Below are 21,476 nucleotides of genomic sequence, written 5' to 3'. Positions count from 1 at the left end.
GCGATGGAAAAAATATACTGTACAGTATATCACTTTTCTTCGTTTCATGTTTACAGATTTTGACAACACTTTGGTTAGATAGTCGCACCAAATGTTTAATACTGACAATTAGGAGACAAGTCCACTTAGAAATCGAAAAAACATTGTCAAACAATTATTTAAAATTTGGATGTTGAGGCATCTGCTTAGGCGAACTCAAAAACATTTTAGGTAACATTTTGAATTGAGAGCCATTTTTTGGAAGCAAATTGCTTTGTGGTCTTTAGAACTAATGTCAAAATTTCAAAATAGCAGATCATCAGCACAAGATAAAATCAGATCAAGTGTATTGCCATGTTTCTGTGTACCTTCTTGGAGGAGTTGATTCAACTCGCAACCATTAAAAAGTCTCGAAGAAAATTGCGTTCAAAATTGTTGAAAATTTTCAGAGGTTAGCATTGACCAATCGACTCCAAGAAAACTAATAATAAAAACTAAAAACACTAACTGTTTTTTCTTCTAGAAATTGAGAATTGGGAAAGTTTATACTACCTCAATGACTAGAACACAAAAAAAATCTATAGAAAAACTCCAGAACTTAAGTTTTGAAATCACTTCGCTATTTACCTTTCTTGGTTATCAACTCGTATTGTTTCGCTTGAATTCTTTTTTCAACTTCTCTATCAGGCGGTGAAAAGAATTTCGTAATGTATACTGAATGCGTGTAATGTTGTGCATTGCAGCTTCGAGCTAATCTTCTCGGTAAAAAATGGGAGCTGTTATATGATATCAAGAAGGGACGCTTTGTTTCGCTTCTCGCCATTTTCACTCAATATGCTTCATAATATGATGAATTGCCGTGAAATTTTTTCTATTTTATCATTAATTAAATCGCCTTTTCTCATACACCCGTTATTATAAACTTGAAGCTGTCATGAACGTACTCTAGGTTTATTTACAGCTCTATTAGTGCTTTGTACCTATATAGAAGGCTGCGTAATTTCAATTTCAAAATAAATGACATTTTGTTTGCGATTGTATCAAGAATCGCGTTCAACATAGCTTCAAGAAGAGACATCAGTGCTATAAGTGTCACAAGTTTATAAAAGGTTTACAAAAAAACTTTGGCTTCAACGTCAAAAGTTTAGTTTAAAAATTAATTTATTAACTGAACCACGACTGACACAAGGTTGAGAGGTGTAATGAAAACAAAATAGACTTTGATCACAAAAATCTCGAGCTTCGAGCAACATCGAAAAAATTGACATAAAAGTGTTGACATGGTTATTTACCTCTGCTATAGAACAGATATTTGGTACTGGCCAAAGAAAACTTTTTGTTCAGACCGTATACATCCATACATCCATCCAACCACACAAGCTAACCACTTTAGGCAATTTTATTTTAATTTTAAAATTTGTTCGGCATAATCTACTTTTAATTAAACTTCTTTCTTTGCGCTAGTTTTTTTCACAAGAACCACGCTAAATTAACTAAACATATGATATATTGTGCACGGACGGCTGCTGTAGTGGCAACAAAGATGGTATATAGTGGCGACAGCGATTTAAAATAAATAGAAAACAAGCATCCAATAATATTGAGTGTTGTATTTATTTCATAAACTCAACTTTTTTTGCATGAAAACCGATTTTTAACTCAATTTTGACGTCTCAGCATCACGACCAACAACAAGAATTGTGATTTTCTGTCAAAATTTGACAAGAAAAAGTGTCATTGTTTCCTAAAAATTGGAGCGATTACCCCCTAATAGTGACCACCCCCTAAAGAAATGATTATCATAAAACCTGTTGTGCATGTTTTTTAGATAATAAAATTGCGTTCAATGCCATCTCTTTTTGGATTTGAGATAATTTGACTAAAAAAGTACTATTCAGCCTCTAAATTTGTTGTTTTACTTCAGGCAGGAAATACACCGTCATTAAAACTTAAAAGCTTTTGTTTTTTGTCAAAAATAGTGCGGAGTTGGAACAGAATTATTGAATTAAATTATAGAAAAACAGCCTTTTTATATAAAAAACGGTGCAAAATTCCTCAAAAAGGAAAGCTATGTTACACATTTTGAGCTCTTGTCACAAATTCAAACATGGCACAGAAAAGAAACACTAAACGGCGCAAAACGGCGTGAAAGACCGAAATTGAGGAACGAACGCAGTATTTTGGTCAAGGTTAAAAAAATCGGCTACTTATTGTTTTGTACACATTCGGAGGACACTAGGAAGAGCATTCAAGGGACCCTAAAAATTTTCAAACAAAATTGTAATAAGAAACCATTGCAGTTCCGATGGACGCTAGCTAGGAGAGTCCAGCAGCATGGTAAATAATTAATAGATTATCTCGTTGATTTGCTGACGTTGTACTTGAAAGCGTACACCCAAAAGTCTACTAAGATAAGAGAACATCTCATTTGAGGGGCTTCCTCGAAGGCATCAAAAAAACTCATATGCGATTCAAATTGAGACAAAATATAGGCGACTCGGGTATGAGTTCAGACAAAGTTTTTGCAAGAGTACTTCAGTTAGAAGCAGTGACGCAAACTGAAGAGGAGGAAAAGGAACTTCTGTTTTCTGCCAACCAGTCAAACAAAATTTTTCAACTACTTTAGTCAATTTAAGATCAAAGATTTTGTGAGAACATTGCGTACTAGTTAATTTAACAAAAGTTAACGCGGCCAAAAAAATATCCGTTCGGTAGTGAACGCGGTTCAAGAGAAACCGGAGAGAAAAGAAGAAATTACAACAGCGATAACAAGAGCTATAGACGAACCAATTTCACAGTAGAGTGCAATCGCCAACACCCAGAGGCGAAAGCAGAAGTCGAAATCCAATGCAGGAGAGTTGTGCCCAGCAGCCAAAGGCAGCAGTGACATTTTAGAAAGAAAAATGTTGCACTTGCCATCAAGGAGACCATGAATTCAGAGAATGCAGTAATTGTTTCGAATGTGGGAGCGCAAATCCTTTTAAAAGAAATTGTCCGTATCGAAACAAGAACTAGGTGAAGATGGCAGGGCTTCAATTTCAACGTGCTATATAAAAAGACTGCCATGCAAAAACAGCCTTGTGGCGCAATATTTGCAAAATTAATGATTAAAGACAAACCGATAAAGGCCTTAATTGAGAGTGAGAGTGTCAGTCTTTTAAACAACACACTCTATAGGCACCTAAGAGAACCTAGCCAAATCATAACATGCAACAATAATATGAGCAGCTAACAACGGAAACATCGGAAAAACGTCTGTAAAGGGTCAGCAGCTTTCCATTTCCAACTTCAGAAATTTACATCTGAAGTATCAGTTTAGATTATAGTGACTATAAATGATATATATGGCTCGCTTATCAGGCATTAAATTCTGATACAATTTTGACTGTATTTTGAACCCAAGAAAAATAAGTAGCTATTTTGCGGGAAAATTGGGAAAACTTAACAGTTATTCCCATTACAATGAAGTGTCAAATATCCGTTTTTAATTGCAGCAGAGGATCATGAACCACCTCGTCGCTGCAAAGTTCATGTTTAATGCAGCATCGTTGACGAATAAGATTACAAAACAAGAGAGACTGAAATCAAAAGACCTTTTGTTAATAGCGGTCTTGCAAAGAAATATGGTTGTTGATGTTGCATGGATTTGAAACCAATATTCGAACACAGGAACGTTTACAGAAATGCAAGAATCGCATGTGGCGAAGACATTGAAAAGACTTGAAAAAAACAGGCAAACAACCTGAAGAGATGAATTTGTATTTGAAACATGTGAACTTTGAACAAAATTATCAGAGAACATTTTTGAGAAATTCAAACGATATGGTATTTTACGACCGAAATCATCATAAAATAAAATTGAAAAAAGAGGCTACGCCATTCAGACGTACACATGGCAGCAAGAGTTTTGAGACGAAACAGCCACGAAAAAGCATGATTGTTGAAGACTTGGAACGAGATGAATTAGTCGAACCATTACACTTCAATTCGGCAGCACCATCATTACTGGTAAAAAAGACGGAACCTATCACTTAGATGTTTTTGAAATATTATTGTCTAAACAAAAAAAGAGAAAACATGCTGTCCACTACCGTAAAATAATGAGATTATTAATTCTCTGGATGGAAGCATGTACTTCTCTAACAAAATAAATTTTTTGTTGGGATACTTTCAGATGGCGAACGAGGAAGAGAGTCAAAATTCAACAGCTTTCATATCACCTTTGGGGCTTTATAAGTAGAAACAACTTCAAATGGGACTAGTGTCCGCGCCAGGAGTTTTTCAAAACCTAATGGTTTTATTTTCTGCCGGCCTGTCTTACGCAATGCCGGTTTTCCTACGTTTAGTGGAGATTGGATTAAAAATTAAAGGACCAGAATGCATTTTTTAAAAAAAACTTGCCAGCTTCTTGGGGCTCTTTATATCCGAGAGTGGTGTAGAGATCAACCCAGCAAAAATAAGAGCGGTAGAAAGATTGAAAGAGCCATCCTCTGTGAAAGACGTCATGGCCTTTCTCGGCCTTGTGGTCTGGTATCGGAAATTTTTTCCGGGTTTCGGAAAAACAGAAGAACTTTCTACAGCTTACTAAATAAATCAAATAAATTTGAGGGGAGTATATAGTGCAAAAGTGCGGTAACCGAGTTAAAGAAGAAGCTATAGAAGCCCTGGTTTTAGGATACCCAAATGATAGAGACCCGTATGCACTAACTACGGATGCTTCACTAACAGAAGTTGGAGCAATTCGTACACAAAAACAAGGGATCAAAGCATATGCTAGCAAAAATCTGAATAAAGGACAACATTATTAATCAGAAACAAAAAAGGAATTAAAGGCATTTGTTCATTTTATGCAACAATTTGAACACGATTTACTTGGTCAGCATTTTCTAATTATAACGGGCCACAGAGCTTTTGTTAGGATCTAGTAAATTAGAGAAACAGACGCATTGTCGCAAAATGGGTAGAGAAACCTGGGCACTTTAATTTTGACATCAAGCATGGAGCAGGAAAAAACTCCCTCACCCAGACTGTCTATCGCGCATAAATACAGAAGATGAGGATTAGGAAGTTTTCAATAACGCCATTGCCATGGAGTTGAGGAGGACGATGTCAACTATTTGAGTCAAGGTTGGAAATTGAACAAATTTCAGAGAGTAAAACTGCGCGATTCGCATCAAAAAGACGAGCTACTTAAAGAAGTATACTCATGGGCCATAAACAAAAGAACTGTATCAGGAGACATAAAAACAGAGCTGTCAAGGAATTAGAGAAGTACTGGATTCAGTAAACAAATCTCTGTCTTAAAGAAAGGATTTTGTATCAAAAACACCAAATCAAAACTATCTTTGAAACCTTATACCAAATGCTAGTGCTGATAGAGAGAGTGTCCTTCATGCTTGAACTGTTGCACGGTTCTCCTAGAACTCATTTTGAGATGGATAAAACATACCAAAGGGCTTGTGAAATGTTTCATTGGCCGTTCATGAAAATGGAAGCAATGAGTTGGACAGAAAGCCGTGACGTGTGCCTGAAAAGGAAAATCACCAAGCAGAAGCAACGACTTTCACTCGCAAAATGGAAACCTATTCATCCATTTTGACAAGTATCTCTCAATACGATGGGTCCACTTCCCCGAGTCTCAAGGAAACAAGTACATATCGTTTGTCGGAGATCAATTCATTAAGTGTTAAAAAAAACCGTAGCCTTGCCCAATGAAGGGCGAAAAACGTGTCCAGAGCTCTTGTTGATCACTGGATAGTGAGATTAGGATGTTAACCTACACAGTGACCAAAGTTTGTGTTGGATTTATTCCATAGTTTTGCAGTGAACAAGGAATACAGATAGCATTAACCACATCTTAACACCCAGAAGGGAAGGCAATGACTGAAAGAACAAACGAACACTATGAGAATGCTTCTCTAAATAAGTATGCCAATACCAATATGAAAGGACAAAATTTCTACCATAAGCGATGATCCTGTCATAAGCGGCCCAGCGATCATCAATCCATAGTGTAACAAATTAGAGTCCAGCGGATGTGGTATTGGGTTTTCTTCTGTCACTACCTATGGACTGCTTCTGTAGCACACCACTGAACGCAACATTTGCAACACCAAGTGACTATGTTTTCACAAAGAAACAAAAAGTATCTCTCAATATGATGGGTCTACTTCCCCGAGTCTCAAGGAAACAATCACATATCGTTTGTCGGAGATCAATCCAATAAGTGTTAAAAAAACCGTAGCCTCGCCCAATGAAGAGTCGAAAATCGTGTCAAGAGCTCTTGTTGATCTTTGGATAGTGAGATTAGGATGTTAACCTACACAGTGACCGAAATTTGTGTTGAATTTATTCCATAGTTTTTGCAGTGAACTAGGAATACAGATAACATTAACCGCATCTTAGCACCCACAAGGGAAGGCAATGACTGAAAGAACAAACGAACACTATGAGAATGCTTCTCTAAATAAGTATGCCAATACCAATATGAAAGGACAAAATTTCTACCATAAGCGATGATCCTGTCATAAGCGGCCCACCGATCATCAATCCATAGTGTAACAAGTTAGAGTCCAGCGGATGTGGTATGTGGTTTTCTTCTGTCACTATCAATAGACTGCATCTATAGCACACCACTGAACGCAACATTTGCAACACCAAGTGACTATGTTTTCATAAATAAACAAAAACTCCACTAAAGGCATCAGTTGATGCAAGAGTTTAAGAAACAGGAACGCTAGAAAAATTATAATGACCACAGTGAGTATGGAGTTAACGACAAAATAGGAGAAGAGGTGTGAGTTTTCAACCCAGCGTTAAAAAAGAGAAAAAAGAAAATTTACTTCTTTCTATAGAAGACAATAAACAATTGTTGAAGTCATGAACATTTTGAGTTTCCGGGGTGAAAAATAAAAAGACAAAGAAATTTATCAACGTCCATTATGACCAATTTAAAAAAACAAAAACCCGAAAAACCATTTACACTTGAGCGTCAGGCAAAACGTAAGTTGACAGTTAAGGAGGAGAAAAAAATTTTTAGGACAACTCAGACAATGATGATAAAATTCAGATAGAACCACCCACAGACAATGAATGTAATTAAAATCAGAACATCAAACTGAAGCCGAAAATTTTGTCAGTCCGAGGGAGGAGGTGGATCCTCTTCTAGGCCTAGAGGGAAAACGGGAAAGAAAGCAGCGCAAAAAAATTTCCAAAATTGGAAAAAATAGCCACAAGAAGAAACTAGAAAAACAAAAAGTACTAAGGAAAAAGTTGAAAGTGAAGAGAAGGCATCAAAAATGGCTACAATGTCTAGCATCTGAATAAAATCGGTACCAAATTACCAATAAGTTTTTGTTTCTGGAAAATTGAGAGTGAAACAATTTACTTAAAAATAAATGCAAGTTCTTCCGGAGCATCGAGTGCTGGAACATCACAATGTTTCTATCTGGCAACGCTAGCCATTTCTTCTTCTCTTTCGCTTTGTACTAAATTATGCGGATAAAATTTTTACAATTTCAATTCAACAAAAATCTATTCTCGTGATCACAGAAAAAATTCTGATAAGAGATTTCGAGTTTCGAAAAAAGTAGAAGAGAGAAGTATCATTTACGCTGAAGTTCATCCAGAGATATAATTAAAATTTTGCATGTCTGAAGCGGCATATACATTGTCCGCACTGAAAAACAGCAACGTACAAGACAATTTTGTTTTTAATACAGAAAACTCAAGACTACTAATATCAATGTGCACTTAAAACCAGGGAACTTGTTGAAACTTTTGGCAGAAGAAAAGTTTATCATAGCACCTTTGGAAATGAGACTTTCAAAACCAACAAGAGGACGGTAACAAAAAAATGTTACGACTGGCGAGCAAACTACCTATGTGGAGAGGCATAGTCAAAGCTTCGCTAACGAAAATAGTCACGAAGGAGCTATATTTGCTGAGCCTCTTTAGTGAGTTTCACCAACTGGAGAAAATATTATTTGAAATGTGGTAATCATTGCAAGAATTTACATGGGAACAATTAAAAGAAAGCTGCTACAAATAAGCACATTAAGATTATAAGATCCCATATGTCTTCCAAATTTTTTTCATCGACAACACATATTTTGAAGAAAACTTAGTAATTTTTTTTGACGATCAGGTCAATATCAGGGCAAAAAAAACGAAAAAGATAGCCTTCAGGTCAAGACTAAAAAAACGCAAATATATTTAGTTCAAGATTTAAAAAAGAGAAAAGGATATTCTTGAGGTCAAGACTGTAAAAATGAATACGTCTTGAGATCAAGTAAAAAACAAAATATGTCTCGAGTTCATGACCAAATAAAGAAAAAGACCCCCCTGTGGTCAAGACTATAATTATGAATCCAAGACCACAAAAAATGATGAAATTTAGACGCAAGAATGGTTTTATTTAGAAAAGGCAGGAAGCGAGAGCCAACAAATCGGTGAATAAATATAAAAATGCCCGAGTTTTGTATAGTTTTATCCAAGACTTGCCCTGCAGTACACCGAGTGCAATCTTGTTCATCGCGGACTTGGAGGCTGTCCACGTTAGAACCTCTGGCAGCCTCCAACATTCGGTCCCGTGCTTTACAACCTGAAGTGAAGCTGCAAAGCCAGTGTCTGCAATTGGAGAGGTTGAAGAATACTAACTCTTTACTTCAAAAACGCCTTCTAGAACTTCGACAAAAATTGAACCAACAGAGAGATAAGTTCAAAAAGGAAACAGAAAAAGCAATGGACAAACTGAGCATCGACTTTGGGGCGCTAGGATATATTCCGAAGGAATTGGCAGCCAGAAGAAATATTGAACAGGAGAAATCAACCAATTTATTGAAATAGAATTTGGCAGATCGCAAATTCAATGCTGCTGAGAAGAGCGAGTATAGACTGGTGAAGTAGAATCATCGATTACGGTCAGAGCTGCAGCCTTGTATAGTAAAGTACAGGTAAATTTTTTGACAGAAACAAAAAGTGAGACAAAATTCAAAAATAAAGGTAGATATGGACGTCTTGGGATATGACTCGAGACGTTATGTGAAGCCATCAAAAAGAGTTAAAAAAACAGAAGCAAACTTTCTTAATATCTAAATCAGATGAAGAGAAGAAAAAGAGAGTAGAGGCGGACTTCTTAGGGTGTGACTAGAGACGTTAGCTGAAGGCATCTAAGATTACACTGCCCGGGCTAAACATATTTTTTGATTTTGCGTATTGTTGCATTTTTGGTTTTGCATGTGTATTTTTATGTGTATTTAGAGAACCCGACAAACCAGAGAATGGAAGAAAACCACAACCACGTCAAGATGATCAGTGATGAATACTAGACTGATCACGGAAATCAGTCAAGATTTTGAAGCTGATCTAACTCTATGGTACCAGTAGGGGAGGACAACTTGACAGTGGAAATCATGGTGAGGCCTTGCTACTGGCCCCAAACTCCGTTCCCGCTTGGGACCAACCCCTCACAGCTGCAAGGGTGAACATACCCGCCTCAATAGGAGTCGTTAACTACACTCATTTGTGCTGTCGAAGCACAAACTGGTTGCTTTTCCTCTAAAAGGGGAAACTGGCTGACGGTGATGCACTAAGGGTGCCTCTCTCTCTTTCTCTAAAGACTCTATTGTTGTCTTTCATTTGCTATAGACATCAAAACCAACAACAGGTCACTGTACTCCCGTTGCTTTTCCTCTGAAAGGGGCGTCTAGCTTCCGGAGTTGCACTGGGGATGCCTCTTTCTTTCTGCTCTTCTCTCTCTCTCTCATATCTCTTTTCACTCTATCTATCTTATTTCGCTCTCTCTCTCTCAAAATTTTTCTGCTTTTCTCACTCTCAGGCTCCCTTTATCTTTCCATGAATACCCAATAATGACCCCTGAAACCAAAACTCCATAATCAAAATTTCCATCCAAACCAATATCACTGCCTCCATCCTCCAGACAAGTATTCAACTTGAACCACCAGAAACCAACAAAAATACAAAAACCAAGTGCAAACGACAGTCAATGCGCAGTTTAAAATGTCGCGTAAGCTAATACCTGAGAAATCGCAATTGGCAGTTCACTGTTAAATGTACATATTAAAAAGAAAATCAAAGCGGTATACCGGTTGATTTTTTGTGTGAGTTGTACACTCTATTCTTATTAAAAAGAGGCAATGTGAGAGTCGCAAGTTATTAAAAAGATCACAATAAAAAACCTTGGGTTTTAAGGTCATTCAGAGGACGGTTCGTAGGGTTTTTAATGCAACCTCTAATTGGTTGGACTTCGATCAGGCTCTTGAAAAGAACAAAAATTGCTGGAGCAAAAATCAATATCCAGAGGAATGGTCTTCAAAAATTGTGAACCAGACTCTAGAAAATATAATACGTGGCGGTAATGATCAATTGAGAAAAACACCAAAAGAGCATCAAAAAAGCAAGACTAGATCTTATGATAAGCCAACTATTTTTCTACAATACAGAGGCAACCTTACTCAAAACTTTGCAAGCAAATTGCGGAAACTATGCGAATTGCAAGTGGTTTTTACAACGCGGGAATTAAAATCAAGCCTCCCCACCCTGAAATCATCTTTCAATAGAGACCTGAAATCCCACGTGGTATATGAGATTAAATGTAACGAATGCGGATCAATATATGTTGGGAAAACAAGCCGCCATGTTACCACAAGGATAACAGAACATCAAAAGAAGGATTCACAGGTGGGTCAAATCTGGATGAATGTCGTCGCGCCACGAATGACATTGAATGGGAAATTCTGGAGGCCTGTCAGACAGTAGAAAAACTAATGATTATCGAAGCTATATACTTCAGCAAGCTGAAGCCGGCACTAAAAACACGCGATGAATATAGGGGGCGGCAACTCACGTTAAAATATTAGTTCAAATTATAATTTTGACTAGATGAGGATACATAGGGCAGAAAATATTTTGTGCTTGACAAAATGAAATTTGCAAAACCTCAACAGGAGGGATACTAAAGTTTAGGGCAAATTCGGAGTAACCTTAAAAATACAAGAACTTGGCCAAAATCGAAAAATCCGGAATAGGAATGTTTTTAATTAAATTGATAAGATGTAAATATGAGTTGTAAATAGGCTAAATATTGTATATAAGGAAAAATTTTTGATTGAATTTTTTGAGAATAGTTCCTGGAATTGTTTTAAGTGTGGTCTCAGACAAATGTAAATACATATTCATTTTATCTTTTAACAATTTGTAAAACAGTTTTACGTTTAACCTGACGATGAACGTAAAGTTCGAAAACGTTCGTTTTAAATACCGGAAGTAATTTTAATTTGACAAATCGGTTTCTTTCACATTTATGGTCAAAGATTTAGTTTAAAAATTAATTTATTACCTGATTTATGGCTGACGTGAGGTTGATAGGTGTCAAGACATTAAAATTAAATATCAATAAAATTGACAAATACTTGTTGACTTGGTCAATTTACCGCGGCGATAGAACCTAAATTTGGTAATGGCCAGAGAAAAAGTTTATTCAGACAGAAAACATCCTTCCAACCAGACGAGCTAACCGCTCACACTGAACGTTAATTTAACTTGATAATTTCTTCTGCATAATCTACTTAATAATTCAATTTCCTTCCTTTCACTTGTATGTGCACAAGTAGCACGCTCAATTAACCAAAGATATATATTGTGCAGGGGCGGCTGCTATAGTGCTGAGACATTGATCACACAGCCAGACACAATTCTTTGACCCTCCTAGCCATTTGACGTCTTCAGGCGTTAGAGAGACTCGGGAGCCAGGAAACCAAGCGCCACACTTCTCGCACCCAGTTGCAGATTGGTCGTCGTTCCTGATTTTTTTTACAAAGAAGACTTTTTGGTCATCCGGTTCTCATCATTGCATTCAGTATATAAAACTGAGTATATGCGAGAGTTTAATTTTGATAATTACCGTAGAATTTAATTTGAGCAACATACACTATGTTTAATAGTTGCCACCAGGGAAGAAAGTTGTAAGGGTTTGGAAAACGAAATTTTGATCTTTTTAAATAATTTCCTAATTTTGACTCTTATTTCGAGATCCTAGCCCACACTTCCCAGACAGATTAAGGTTAGCTTTTGTATAACAATTGAATTTAGAGCTTTGAGTTTGCTGAGCTTGCCTTTAACGTTGACTGTGGCCGAAGCAGGGCAAATAAGTGCGTGTGGTTTTCGAAGTTGAATTAGCTGTTACCGTTGAGTTGTCCGGTTAGACTATGATCTGTATGCAGTAGGGTGTTCCTCGGTGCTACGTTTGCGGGTGTATTTTTTTAGAATCAACTCGAGATCTTTCAGGACAGGCACTCTATTTATTCGGACATCTATTTTTTTCCTTTTTATAAATTGGTTTCCAAACACATGAAAGTGATATTCAGTGCTTGGTAATTGCTGATGAGTTAGATGTCTTTGCTGATAAGAACTGCTGGTTAGGTGAATTGAAGTCTACGAAAAAGTACAATCTGCCACTGAACTTGATGAAATGCGATATCATCCTTATAGTCAATTTAACAGATGAACGGTATGGAAAAGAATTCGAAAACGTCGAGTCCAAGGTGTAGTTTGAACCACATGTTTCCACAAATCTCAATTGTGGCTTTAATAGCATGTGTGCGCCACTTACGTAGAATAAAAGATATTCTGTTCTGAAATAGCTTCATTTGAAACATTTTAGTGACCTTATTGCCTTCCACCCACAAGCCACCTTCTTACCTCCGCGCACAGGGCAGAGAGCATATCCGATCGATAGGTGGTTGTTTTTTTTTCAAATCTTGCAATCACTACTAATTTCAGAGAGCGGGATGGACCCTAAGAAAGTAATTGTCTGTGACAATGGAACAGGGGTATGTATAAATTGCTGTCTTTATCGCAGAAGAAATTTCATCATTGAAAACAGCTTTGGAAAATAATGGAAGTTTTTCCAATCTTCTTTAATAATTTCATTGCTTTCGAATAAATTAGGCTTCATCTAATTCATTTTTGTGCTGGATTGCAGTAGGGATATTTTCTTCCCCAATACCCTTTATGGACCACAGTTACAAATTGTTTTGCGTTGGATCACGTCTTGGTAAATGAAACCATAAGGGGTTGATAATAGATATATTCCCACTTACCTGGCAGAAAACATTCTCCGATAACTCGGATAGATGTCTAATTTAAGTCGTTTTGTTTAGTTCGTTAAATGTGGTTATGCTGGGGACAATTTTCCAGCACACATTTTCCCTTCAATGGTTGGGCGGCCAATTATTCGTTCACAAGACAAGGCAAATACTGGCGGTGTTGAACTAAAGGTTAGTTTATGAATTGCGAGCAAATTGCAAAAAAGTTTTTAATTGTTCTCAAACGAAGTTAGCTCCGAATTTGCCTTTAATCCTGTTGGTCTTTATGCAAATTTTCGTCGGATTAATTTTTTGCTCAATGATTTAATCTTTCGTTAAGAGAAACTACCTTAACTGGTAAAACCCTTGTTCATTAAGTTGCTTTGTCTTATCTCAGTTACATATTCTGTTCGGCGTGTTTTCTTTTTATTCTTTATCAGAAATATGAAGACGTGCTTATCAAAAAAATGTAGAGCTGGGAGTACCACGGACCAGAAATTATTCACTCAATGTTGGGGATGGGTATTTTTCATTGCTTTTTGTTATCTTGGAGATTCTAGTTTTTTTTTGTTGTAGCTACTGCACAGAGCTTTACAAGTCTCTAAGTTTGCCGTTTACCGAAATTGCTAAGCAGGCATAAATTCACAAAGTTAAGGGCACAACTGGAAATCCCTTGACGCTGTTGTTTAATTAAACTCTTGTTGAGATGTTCAGATTATATGGTGAGATGTTTAATTGCTCTTGAACGAAGTTCATAGCAATTATTGTAAACGTGTGTCTTTTTTATGCAAATTTTTTGCTTGAGGGTTTTGACTTTTCGTGTGATTTTTACGCCTTTGACGTTTTGTGTGACATAAAATTCTCTCTTTCTATCACAATTTTAAGCTGCTGAACTCAATTGGCGGCAATGTAATACTAAAAGTCAAAATGAAAAGTGCGCCGAAACTGGTGCCATTTTCCACTTTAAATATTAATAGTGGTATATGTTAACCTCTAATGTGGTTATTTGAAACCGAATATTGAACTTGTTAGTCCCATTTAGGCTCCCCCTCCTCCCGCCGACTCAAGCAGGCTGCAATTGATTAGAGTTCCCACTAGTCGTTCGAGAGCAATTCTTCCGACGTCTAGTCGGTTATGTTTAGATACTATAAAATATATTGTACAGAGTTATGCTTAAAGCAATAATAATAAATCGATTGTAGAATTTTCAGTCTGGAAGTTCTGTCAAAAATGGAGACTTTTTTCGCTCTCGACCAAAATTTGAAAATTTAAGTAATTTTTGTAGTCAGTGGGTGCTTTTTTAATATTTGAATGCTAGTGAATGCGAGAATCGAAAGTCAGTGCAGGGAAGGCATTGAGTTGGTAAAATATCTTATTTTTTTGCTCTTCTGTGTTGTCAAACACAGTGAAAATAATACACTATATTTTGAGGATTTATTGGTCTTTATTTTACAACTATTGAATTCAGATGACAGGAAGGTACTTCGAAGTACTACAGATGTAAGTTTTGAAGTACTACTTCTGTTATGTGATTCTACATGGCTTAGAGTTTTAGTGTTTAATAACATTTGAGATATTTTGTGATTCCTTAAGATTTTGAATACTCTTCATTCCTTAGTTACCGAGCCTGCCCAAGGCGTTAGAGAACCCTTTCTAACTTTTGAGAATTTTGTTCTGCGTATTTTTCGTCTTCCAGTAGTTCGGCGTGTTGCCTTTGAGTTGCTGTGTAATCGTTGCTATAGCTGAGTGGAGCAGCTGTCATTGGCCTTCATGTTTTTTACGACTCGAAGGGGAGTTTTAGTTTTTTGAGGTTTGTTTTTTAACGTAGCTCCTATTTGTTCTGTCGGCGTTTTTGGTTAAAAGCTATGGTGAGTGAAAATGGCCGGTGAAGTAAATGTTGAAGCTAGCTAACATTAGCTAGAGAAGTTTTCTGTTCACGAGGTGCGTTGAGTGATTGTTTTTTGGCTGTGAAACGGGTTTTTGATAGAATGGGTCATATAGATGACCATTTTTTTAATCTATGAGATGGGCAAAATTGTATAGGAATTCTGTATTCAATGTATTTGGTAATGGCCCCTTGATAAACCATGCATTAAATTCCTCTGTTTTTGAAATGAGGTCTAGTTTTTATCAACTTTTACACAGTGATACAAACATTTGGCTTTTCTTTGTCCAAATTTGTTTTTTTTTAAAATTGCTCTCGTAGAGAAGCAATTATTGTAAACGTGTGTGTTTTTTTATGCAACATTTTTGCTTGACCATTTTGACTTTTCGAGTGACTTTTACGCCATTGGTTTTTTGCGTTCGGCTTGATCTAAATTTCTCTCTCAATCACAATTTCAAGCAGCTGAACTCGATTTGGCGGCAATTTAATACTAAAAGTCAAATGAAAAGTGCGCCAAAACTGGTGCCATTTTCACTTTAAATCTTTATAGTGGTATATGTTAACCTCTAATGTGGTTATTTGAAACCGAATATTGAACTGGTTAGTCCCATTTAGGCTCACCCTCTCCCCCTTCCGACTGAAGCAGGCTGCAATTGATTAGAGTTCCCACTAGTCGTTCGAGAGCTATTCTTCCGACGTTTAGTCGGTTGTTTTGTTACTTTAAAATATATTGTACAGAATCATGTAAATAGGACTTAAACCAGTAATAATAAATCGATTGCAGAATTTTCAGTCTGGAAGTGGAGACGAGACTATTTTTGCTCTCAACCTAAATTTGAAAATTTTGAGAAATTATTGTATTCAGTGCGTGCTTTTATTATATTCGAATGCTAGTGTATGCGAGAATCGAAAGTCAGTGCTAGGAAAGCAATGAGTTGGTATAATATCTTATTTTTGCTCTTCTTTGTCAAACACAGTGAAAATAATACACTATATTTTGAGGATTTATGGGTCTTTATTTTTCAACTATTGATTAAGATTATTTGGATGTGATTCCTTAAGATTTTGAATACCCTTCATTCCTTAGTTACCGAGCCTGCCCAAGGCGTTAGAGAACCCTTTCTAACTTTTAAGAACCCTTTGTTCTGCGTATTTGTTGGTCTTCCAGTAATTCGGCGTGTTGTCTTTGAGTTGCTGTGTAATCGTTGCCATAGCTGAGTGGAGCAGCTGTCATTGGCCTTCTCCATGTTTTTTATGACTCGAAGGGGAGTTTTAGTTTTTTGATGTTTGTTTTTTAACGTAGCTCCTATTTGTTCTGTCGGCGTTTTTGGTTAAAAGCTATGGTGAGTGAAAATGGCCGGTGAAGTAAATGTTGAAGCTAGCTAACATTAGCTAGAGAAGTTTTCTGTTCACGAGGTGCGTTGAGTGATTGTTTTTTGGCTGTGAAACGGGTTTTTGATAGAATGGGTCATATAGATGACCATTTTTTTAATCTATGAGATGGGCAAAATTGTATGGGCATTCTGTATTCAATGTATTTGGTAATGGCCCCTTGATAAACCATGCATTAGATTCCTCTGTTTTTGAAATGAGGTATAGTTTTTATCAACTTTTACACAGTGATACAAACATTTGGCTTTTCTTTGTCCAAATTTGTTTTTTTTAAAATTGCTCTCGTAGAGAAGCGATTATTGTAAACGTGTGTGTCTTTTTATGCAACATTTTTGCTTGACCATTTTGACTTTTCGAGTGACTTTTACGCCATTGATTTTTTGCGTTCGGCTTGATCTAAATTTCTCTCTCAATCACAATTTCAAGCAGCTGAACTCGATTTGGCGGAAATTTAATACTAAAAGTCAAATGAAAATTGCGCCGAAACTGGTGCCATTTTCACTTTAAATCTTTATAGTGGTATATGTTAACCTCTAATGTGGTTATTTGAAACCGAATATTGAACTGGTTAGTCTCATTTAGGTTCCCCCTCTCCCCCTTCCGACTGAAGCAGGCTGCAATTGATTAGAGTTCCCACTAGTCGTTCGAGAGCTATTCTTCCGACGTTTAGTCGGTTATGTTTTGTTACTTTAAAATATATTGTACAGAATCATGTAAATAGGACTTAAACCAGTAATAATAAATCGATTGCAGAATTTTCAGTCTGGAAGTGGAGACTATTTTTGCTCTCAACCTAAATTTGAAAATTTTGAGAAATTATTGTATTCAGTGCGTGCTTTTATTATATTTGAATGCTAGTGTATGCGAGAATCGAAAGTCAGTGCTAGGAAAGCAATGAGTTGGTATAATATCTTATTTTTTGCTCTTCTTTGTCAAACACAGTGAAAATAATACACTATATTTTGAGGATTTATGGGTCTTTATTTTTCAACTATTGATTAAGATTATTTGGATGTGATTCCTTAAGATTTTGAATACCCTTCGTTCCTTAGTTACCGAGCCTGCCCAAGGCGTTAGAGAACCCTTTCTAACTTTTAAGAACCCTTTGTTCTGCGTATTTGTTGGTCTTCCAGTAATTCGGCGTGTTCTCTTTGAGTTGCTGTGTAATCGTTGCTATAGCTGAGTGGAGCAGCTGTCATTGGTCTTCTCATTCATGTTTTTTACGACTCGAAGGGAAGTTTTAGTTTTTTGAGGTTTCTTGTTTTTTTAACATAGCTCCTATTTGTTCTGTCGGCGTTTTTGGTTAAAAGCTACGGTGAGTGAAAATGGCCGGTGAAGTAAATGTTGAAGCTAGCTAACATTAGCTAGAGAAGTTTTCTGTTCACGAGATGCGTTGAGTGATTGTTTTTTGGCTTTGAAGCGGGTTTTTGATAGAATGGGTCGTATAGATAACCATTTTGGTTGATCTGTGAGATGGGCAAAATTTTAATTTCTACACAGTGATACAAACATTTGGCTTTTCTTTGTCCAAGTTTTCTTTTTCGAATTGCTCTCGTAGAGAAGCAATTATTGTAAACGTGTGTCTTTTTATGCAACATTTTTGCTTGACCATTTTGACTTTTCGAGTGACTTTTACGCCCTTGACTTCTTGCGTTCCGCGTGATCTAAAATTCTCTCTCAATCACAGTTTCAAGCAGCTGAACTCAATTGGTGGCAATTTAGTACTAAACGTCAAATGAAAAGTGCGCCGAAACTGGTGCCATTTTTCACTTAAATCTTAATAGTGGTAAATCTTAACCTCTAATGTTGTTATTTTAAGCCCACTATTGAACTTCTTAGAACCAATTAGGCTACCCCTCCCACCGACTGAAGCAGGCTGCAATGGATTAGAGCTCCCACTAGTCGTTCGAGAGCAATTCTTCCAACTTTTGGTCGGTTATGTTTTAAGGATTATTGGTTTGATATAATAGAATAAGGTTTTCTATGCATTATCAGGAATTTAAATGGTGTTATTAATAATTGGTCCTTCTTTGGCGTTGGGATTTGAACTTAAATGAAAATTTTAATTCATAATTAAGATTTAATCAACTTTTTGTCATTTTTGGCCAATTAGTTTAATATTTGAAATCTTTGTTTTTCTTTTTGTTTAATTTTTTATCACATTTGTTTTGGCATGAAGTTGGCTATGTAATATTGGATTTCAATGCTAAATACTGAATTCTCCTACTTGAATTTCATCATTTTGATTTTTAACTTGTTTTTCAGAAATTCGACGTTCTTTTTAATACTATTTTTACAATGTGTCTGTAACCTTCCCATTCTAGTCTTTTGCCTTTATTCATTCAATCGTCTATATTGAGGTTGCTGAATCTAGAATTTTATTTGCTCTTGCTTTATGATTTGCTAAAAAACAAAAGATAAGCGCCTGTTTTCTTTAATTTTTTTCCACTTTTTGTTTGCAGTTGTTTTCGACAGGATACGGCTTTGGAAGTGCGTTGAAATTTATTTTACAGCCTTTTTGAGTCACCGTTTTGACTGAAATGTTTTTAATTGCTCTTGAACGAAGTTCGTAGGAATTGTTGTAAACGTGTTGGTCTTTTATGCAAATTTTTTGCTTGACCGAGTTTGCGCTTTTCTTTTACAACATTCTTTTGCTTCCCAAGTGACTTTTTCACGCTTTCGTTATTCATTTTTGAGTTATCTCCATTGTTCTCACTCCGAAGTAAATCTTGTTACTAAAATAAAATAGCAAAAAAAGGGCATGGTTGCCGAGTGGACAGTGCTTCTGGTGAGGGATCGGGAGGTCCATGGCTCGAATCCCGGCGTGGTGAACAATTTTAGCACCCATAAAGAAAAATTTACTAGGCTACAGCCCCTGAATTAAATCGCCACGCCTGTCATTCTATAGCAATTCTTGCGACCTTAGTCGGTTTATGTTTCTTTTACCTTATAAGTTGAAATGTTGCAGTGGTTGAATTCGTTTTAGCAAGAACAAATCCATCTATGCATTTTGTTTTTTTTAGATACTGTGACTGAAACAAATTTTTTCTAGGGACCTATGTTTTAGTTACTGGTTTTGTCTTTTCGGTTGCTGAGTTAATTGCAAAGTTCTGAGTTTTTAAGGCTGTTTTTTTTTTCGTGACAATTGTTAAGCAGGTTAGTTATTTTGGCATCTAAAAATTGGCTACTTTTTTATTACCGTTTACTTTACTAATAATCCAAATTTTTCAAGATCTGGTTTCAAGACCTCAGTGAGTTTTCTGCGAAAATTTTGCCTAAATATTTTAATCTATGCGGTATTGTTTTATGATTTCTTTAAATGGAATTGCTTTTTTGTCTGCTGGCTTCAATGATATAAAAGCTGAAATTTTCTTTGTTACGACAGGGATTTGAGTTCCTTGTTACTTCGGAGGCAAAGAATAATTCTCTTCAGACATAAGATTGAATTTTCTGCTGCAATTACAATTTTGATCGGGAAAGTCCGACGCTTCGATTTTTCTGGTTCTTTTTTAATGCTTCTGCAAGATTTTTATTACGACCATTTGATGTCACGTTGTTCACTTCAGATCTGTTTTTTGTTCATTCATGTATGCAATTTTGACTGAATTGCGGCGCGTGATTAAGTTTCTGGTCTCACACTCACATACCCCGCTCTCAAAAATGACTTCCTCACGTTCAAAATGATTTTTGCTGATCTCAATTTAAGGAGGTAAGGTTAACGGAGTATATGATAGTCTAACTGAAGGTTATTTAACGGCAACTGTTGGAAACAACTCATACGTTATATATTGTTAAAGTTATTTTTTTTCAAAATGAAATTTCAGTACTTAGAAAAAACGATGTTATTCTCAGTTCTTTTGCTTTTTTCGTGGTCATTTGAAGACTGCATGTCTGCAAAGTTATTGCAGCTGTTTTCTGGCAAGCTATTAGCTATGTTTGTATTTCCAAGCCCGTTACCCTTCATTACTGTTATGTCATCGAAAGATATGTAACTATCCGATGATAATTTCCTTTCTTACTGAGTTGGAAGCTACGCAGCTCCTAATCATGATTAAGCTTCTAATAATACGGAATTTCTAATAATTATGCATTTGAAGAAATGAAGCTGATCGATGTAATCTGAGAAATGCATGTCCAACTTGAGAGCTTTATGATGTTTAAAAGCTTTAAGAGGTTAAAGGAGCTCATAACAGCGGTTTCGACTAATTGCCCGCTACGTTTCAGCTGCTCGTGAAAAAGATCAGGGGAAATTTTAAATGAAGACCCTGGGTTGTTAGACATCAATTATACACGACTGCTCATTGAGATTTTATTATCTAACGAAAGTTCTTTTTTTGTCAGAAGTATGGCAATGTTCATTGTGTTGTTGACAACGTGTAAGTTTAATTATCTGGTTGTAATTTTTGGACTGCTAGGACGTAATGGTGGGTGATGAGGCTTCAGAAAACAGATCTCTACTTGACATCAAGTACCCCTTAGATCGTGGAATTGTCAGGGACTGGAAGGATGCCCTTATTCTCTGGGAATACATCTTTTTCACAAAATTGGGCATTCCTCGGGAAAGCATCGGAGAGTATTACATTTTATTGACTGAGCCTCCACAGAATCCTAAACAAAACAGAGAAAAGATGGTCGAGGTGAATTTCTCTTCATAAGTTTGTGACTTTTCAAAGTCGTATTTTGCATTGACTGAATTCTTTTGCTGCTTAGATAATGCTGAAACATTTTGGCTTTGGTGCTGTTTACATTGGAATCCAAGCTGTCTTAACACTTTACGCACAAGGTAAGTTATTTTAAGATGTTCATGATTTCGGTAGCTATGATTTCTGTTTGCTTGTTTACGTAATCAACAAAATTATTGGAGGGCTGCTTAAAAGACCTGTTTGAATGTTTCAAAAAATGAGGACCTGAATTGATAAGCTTACATAAGTTTTCAATGTGACCTTATCAAATCCATTATAATAAGTCTCGCGCGTTTTTGCCAAAAGTGAATGTCACTCGCCGATGCCCATCTGATCAGATTGTTTAATTTTGACGAAATACTGGAAGATGCGCTTTCATGTACGAGCTGTTTTGGCAAACAGTTGTCTTAAGAGTAAATCTTTTCTCATGAA

General features: G+C 36.3%; 1 protein-coding gene across 1 annotated transcript in view; it reads left to right on the top strand.

Moving 5' to 3' along the window:
• LOC142336340 (actin-related protein 2-like) overlaps positions 1-21,476 on the top strand; it is a 229,696-nt gene that overhangs the window by 190,428 nt on the left and 17,792 nt on the right. The window contains exons 2-5 of the mRNA XM_075385099.1: positions 12,779-12,830; positions 13,161-13,277; positions 20,778-20,999; positions 21,073-21,145. Coding sequence (XP_075241214.1) covers positions 12,789-12,830; positions 13,161-13,277; positions 20,778-20,999; positions 21,073-21,145 — 454 coding nt within the window. The 5' untranslated portion in view covers positions 12,779-12,788. The remainder of the gene's footprint in view (positions 1-12,778; positions 12,831-13,160; positions 13,278-20,777; positions 21,000-21,072; positions 21,146-21,476) is intronic.

Source organism: Convolutriloba macropyga, chromosome 3 (genome assembly GCF_964194025.1).
Source record: "Convolutriloba macropyga chromosome 3, txConMacr16.3, whole genome shotgun sequence".
NCBI classification, from domain to species: Eukaryota; Metazoa; Xenacoelomorpha; order Acoela; family Convolutidae; genus Convolutriloba; species Convolutriloba macropyga.
Note: the sequence above shows the minus strand (reverse complement) of the source record. Positions and strands in the feature narration are given on the sequence as shown.